The 5,246-nt window shown below is 43.0% G+C and overlaps 1 protein-coding gene across 1 annotated transcript in view; it reads left to right on the top strand.

The window, feature by feature from the left end:
- LOC134459253 (ly6/PLAUR domain-containing protein 6-like) overlaps positions 1-3,802 on the top strand; it is a 21,411-nt gene extending 17,609 nt beyond the window's left edge. Inside the window, exons 3-5 of the mRNA XM_063211557.1 lie at positions 1,594-1,692; positions 2,346-2,476; positions 3,317-3,802. Coding sequence (XP_063067627.1) covers positions 1,594-1,692; positions 2,346-2,476; positions 3,317-3,496 — 410 coding nt within the window. The 3' untranslated portion in view covers positions 3,497-3,802. The remainder of the gene's footprint in view (positions 1-1,593; positions 1,693-2,345; positions 2,477-3,316) is intronic.
- The last annotated feature ends 1,444 nt before the right edge of the window (positions 3,803-5,246 follow it).

Raw genomic sequence — 5,246 nt, 5'->3', positions numbered from 1 at the left:
AAACTGGGTCCCCCTGGCACAGCAGTCAGCACCCCAGCCATTTGAACCAAGGCTTTGGCCCTAAGGCTAGATTTAGTGTCTGCAATCAGACTTTGTGTCCATCAAGTAGTTTAAGCCTAGTGCCTAAACTAGTGAGAACTAAATGGAATGGAAATGGAATTCAAGGAATGAACAAAATTATTTTGTTGGTTGACCCAGTTCGACCCTGAATTATTTTTGTGAACACGCTCAAAGTGTAAATGAAACATGTGCAAAAAGCTAAACGTAAACAGATTGATTTAAAAAAAGTTTGATTTAAAATATGACAAATACTGTACCTTGGAATAGTGTTCCAGAGCTGGTAAACATTGACTTGAAGCATTGGGACCGTTCATTGGTGTTGGTGTAGAGTTGTATTGTTATGTTGCTGGAGAAGACTGTCCGAAGAACGCAGCTTGGTGCTGACTTTATTTTGTGATCGTGCTCAACATACCAAAAGCATAATGAAAGCAGAAGTTTGGTTTGAAAATATGACACAAACCTGGGAATAGTGTTGCAGAACTGGCCAGTGGCAAATATTACACCATCTGTTGGTGTTTACTTGTGTTGCTGTGTTGCGTTGCTAGACGAGAGTGTTAGCTACCGTAGCTTGACCCTGGGCCCTGTAGCTGTCAGAACAGCATCTCATTGGTAATGAGGAATCAGTCAAGCATAACAAACTGCCCCAGGTTAACATCTGCAGCATGCAGGTGTGTGTGTGTGTGTGTGTGTGTGTGTGTGTGTGTGTGTGTGTGTGTGTGTGTGTGTGTGTGTGTGTGTGTGTGTGTGTGTGTGTGTGCGCGCGCGCCTGTGCGCGCCTGTGCGTGTGCATGTGTGTGTGTGTGTCTGTGTCTGGGTGAATAAGCATAGACAGCAGCAGTAATGCAGCCTTACTATAACCACAGCCCACAGTAATGATACACCACTTATATTTACTGATTGCTTTAGCCCAGTGTTTCCCAACCAGGGGTACGTGTACCAGTAGGGGTACGCGAGCACACTGCAGGGGGTACTTGGATTTTTTTTTTTTTTATAACAAATGTATGGAGCAGTCACATAAGGACAGATAAAGCGATATAGAACATGAATCAGGGGAAACTCATGGCACAACTAAGAGGTTTAGGGGGTACGTGAGACAAAAAAGGTTGGGAAGCACTGCTTTAGCCCGTTAAGACACAGCATTATTAATTTGCTGTTACCAGAATGCCAATGACCAAGTCATAGTGGCTACAGGCCCTGTGCTATGTCATAGTAGTGTAGTACTATGGTAGTTATCTTTTCTACCACAGCGTTCCACTGCTGGAACGGCGTACATTATACAGCGTTTTGCCATTCTGTTGAAAACACTACTATTGCCAAACCAATATCAGCCAGCAATATTTATAGTGGTGAAGTGTGACACTGTACATTTCATTACTACTTTGATGTTACGTACATGAAATTATTCTTCATACATGTTTTGATTTACAACGTACATTTAGATGGAAGAACTTTCTATTAGCTATCCATCATATCTGCAGATGATGAATATCAAGTATATTGTCAGTGCTTATTTGTGCATGTTTATCTCCATAGCGACGCCTTATCCTGGGGGTTTCAAGTGCTTCACCTGTGAGAACGCTGCAGACAACTTTGACTGCAACCGCTGGGCCCCGGACATATACTGCCCTCAAGGTAAAAACATATGCATACATACAAAGACAGACATATACTGCCCTCAAGGTAAAAACATATGCATACATACAAAGACAGACATATACTGCCCTCAAGGTAAAAACAAATGTAACCGTAATGTAATGTAAGGTAAAAACATATGCATTCAGACAGACAGACAGACAGACACGACAGACACGCAAGTGCGCACGCACACACACACACACACACACACACACACACACACACACACACACACACACACACACACACACACACACACACACACACACACACACACACACACACACAATGTCTCGCTCTCTGTCTGTCTGTCTGTCTGTCTCTCTCTCTCTCTCTTTCTCTCTGCCCCACACACAACACACAGCTTCAAGAAGCACCTTCATGTTATGATATATACATTACTAATTATCCTATAACCCCCTAGCTATAGCAGCCCGCAGCAAAGTGATAACTGCAAGAGCATATGTTTGTTTCTATTTCCGTGTGTCTCCATGGTAGTGTAAGTGGTGTCTTTGACAGACAGACATATACACCAGCGCATTAAGGAGGAGGAGTGTGTTGAAAAATCGATGAAATGTAATGTTTTTCCATCTTCCTTCCCTGGTCTCTCTCTCTCTCTCTCTCTCTCTCTCTCTCTCTCTCTCTGACAGAGACCAGGTACTGCTACACAGAGCACAAGATGACAGAGGCCGGGGACAGTGTGACGGTGACCAAGCGCTGTGTGGCACTGGAGGAGTGTCTCTACACAGGATGCACTGACGTACTGGATGAAGGACACAAGGTGAGAATGATCTCTCCTAGAGATTAGGGCACATTGAAATGAATTGAATAGAACTGAATGAAATGAAATGAAATCTGACATAAGGTGAGACTGAGCTCTCCCCAAAAGCCCAGACACATTGACTGAGCTTTCCATTTTAAATGGAATATTGTCAGTATTTGGTTCTTCTACTCTGCTTATTTATGTCAATGACGGTAGCATAGTATGTACAAACGTTTGTATATACTTGTGTATATACAGTAAGGCTTCAGATGGTTTATTTGGAAAGTGTGACAAGAGAGCCATTTCGGTCTAAGCCATCTTCATTTTTTTGGAGATAAGCACTCTTCCTCTAAAAGCCATTTCATGGGCCCACACATGGACACACATGGTCCTGTGCCCTTGCATTCTGCCTGCCGATTAAGCAGTGTAGTTAGAAATTTAAGCACTGTATAGCCCTGACATTAAGGATCAAGAACACAAGGTGAGCCTGTGTTCTGCCAGAAACCAAGACACATTGATTAGGGACGTTTACTGTGCTGTTGCTCTACCTGATTGGCTGATTGGCCTGCGTCGACTATGTTGTCCTACATACTACACGTGCATATAATGAAATTGACCATTTGCTTGTCGTTTGCTAGTAGACTGGCTTGTTGGTCAGAATTGTATTGCAATGCTGAACTCTAACGTGATTGCCTACGATTAGGTAATCTGTGCATTGTTTGATTATGCTGCATGACAGTACAAAGTATGTTTTGTTGAGAGCAATGTCTGGGGAAATAATCTTCAATAATAGTCCATAATAATGCTATAACTTTAATTAATTAATTAATTAAATGTAGGCCTATTGTATTCCTACAGGTGTGCACCTCTTGCTGTGAAGGAAACATCTGCAACATGCCGGTGCCGAGGAACGAGACCTCTGCTGTGTTTGCCACGGTCTCCCCCCTCAACAGGAGCAGCAGCCTCTTCCAGCAGTTCTGGGGCCTCTGGCTCTCTACTCTCCTCCTCAACATCATCATCATGAACAGCCACTCGTAAGGCTGTAGTCATATGGCTGGACTTGAGGCAACACTATTTTTTTCTGGAGTTAAAGCAACACTAGATTGTTTTTTTTCTGGGGTGGAAGCACTAGCAAGTAATTTTTGGGATGGAGTTAAAAGCACTAGTAGGCCATTTTTTGGCTGGACTTTAAACAGTAGTAAGTCATTCATTCTTGGGCTACAGTTAACGCACTGTGTATGTGGGACTTCCCGAGGACGGTGAGCTGCAGCTAAGGCTAGTTGGGAGTACAGCAAGAAGTAGTGGCACTGACAGCTTTGACTGGGCCTAGGACATAGTCATCTTCTTAACAACCCCCTCCCCAATACATACTATGTGCTGAGGACCTGATTCTGCACCCCACCCCACCCCACTTTGTATCCCCCGTTGGCTTCCCTGGCAAGAAGTACAGTAGGTAGATCTTTCAGTGGTTCAGCAGATTTAGTTGACTGAAAAGCTCTTTCTGAACTTGCTTTGTCATGCTCCATGAGCTATCACTAGAAAAAGTAACCTTAGGGGAGTGGGACCTTGCATAGTTTGACCAAGAGCCAGTTCTGCTTCCTGACAGCCAAAACTGCTTAATGTTGCTTTAACATCCTGGAGGAGTGGGGTGATCCAAGGAAGTGGGTTATGGTACATTCAGAGACTTAACAACGAGGAGGAGATGGGGTATTCTCAACCCAATATAAAAACACAACCAAACAATGCCAATATTCAGTCATTAGACGCTTTGGATTTCTAAAGCCCACTTTCTCTAACACCCCTCTACTCTTACTCGTGTTTATTTATTGTTGGTTTGGTGGTTGTTTTTGATCAGTATTACATTTTATGCTTTTTTGTTTTTAAAATCCTAATAATTTGCAAGAACAAAAAAGAATGTGAATGAGACAGATTGTAACTTACACTTCACTGTGGTCAAGCTGCATAGTGACTTGGGTTTGTGACATATGTACATACATAGTTATTTATTTTTTTACAACATAGCTACTTGCTGTGATCTTTGCATGGAGAAAGACAAGCTACTTGTATCATGTGCCAAATGTTCGACATGCATTTTTATGACTAGAGGTCTGACAGCGTTTCTACTAACAACGCTTGAGGAGTGTGTGTATTGTTCATGTACGTGTGTGTGTTGGGATTTACCCATAAATTAAACTACAAAGATTGTCAAACCTACGCTACATAACTGTGTCATTTTACAATTGCACTGATGTATCTACTAGTGCGTGTACTAGGGATCATGTAAAAAAAACACTGCTATTGTTGATACTATTTTTTCTCTGACGGTCATATCCAAAGCGATGTAAATACCATATTTAGGTACAGGGTATTGGGTTCATTCCCTGAGCACTTACTCCTGGGTACTTCAGTTATTGCACTGTGTGTCTACTAGTTAGGGTGAGATTCAGACCTGGGGTCCGTTTCTCGATTCTTGTCGTTGCTAACTGTCTTAAGACCGTCTTCCGTTCCCTTGGATTTAGTGGTGAGCGTCGCTGTCGAGAGAGAGTTGAGTCGCTCGTACGAAGGACGTTGCTACCGTCGTTAGCAAAGACGCTTTCGAGATACGGACCCCTGGAACCTTGTTATCCTTTAACCAGCCCATTCTCTCACACACAGAGTCACTCGGGAAGCATTGCACGTTCTCCTCTTTATTATGGAAAACATCACAGAGTTCAAATACCTCTGTTACAGCTGTGTGGTAAAACACAGCAAATTCCCCTCCCACCCCCACCCCCAAGTCCATTTCACA

This window comes from Engraulis encrasicolus, chromosome 12, assembly GCF_034702125.1.
Source record: "Engraulis encrasicolus isolate BLACKSEA-1 chromosome 12, IST_EnEncr_1.0, whole genome shotgun sequence".
NCBI classification, from domain to species: Eukaryota; Metazoa; Chordata; class Actinopteri; order Clupeiformes; family Engraulidae; genus Engraulis; species Engraulis encrasicolus.
The sequence above is the reverse complement of the archived record's forward strand: the minus strand, read 5'-3'. Positions and strand labels throughout refer to the sequence as shown.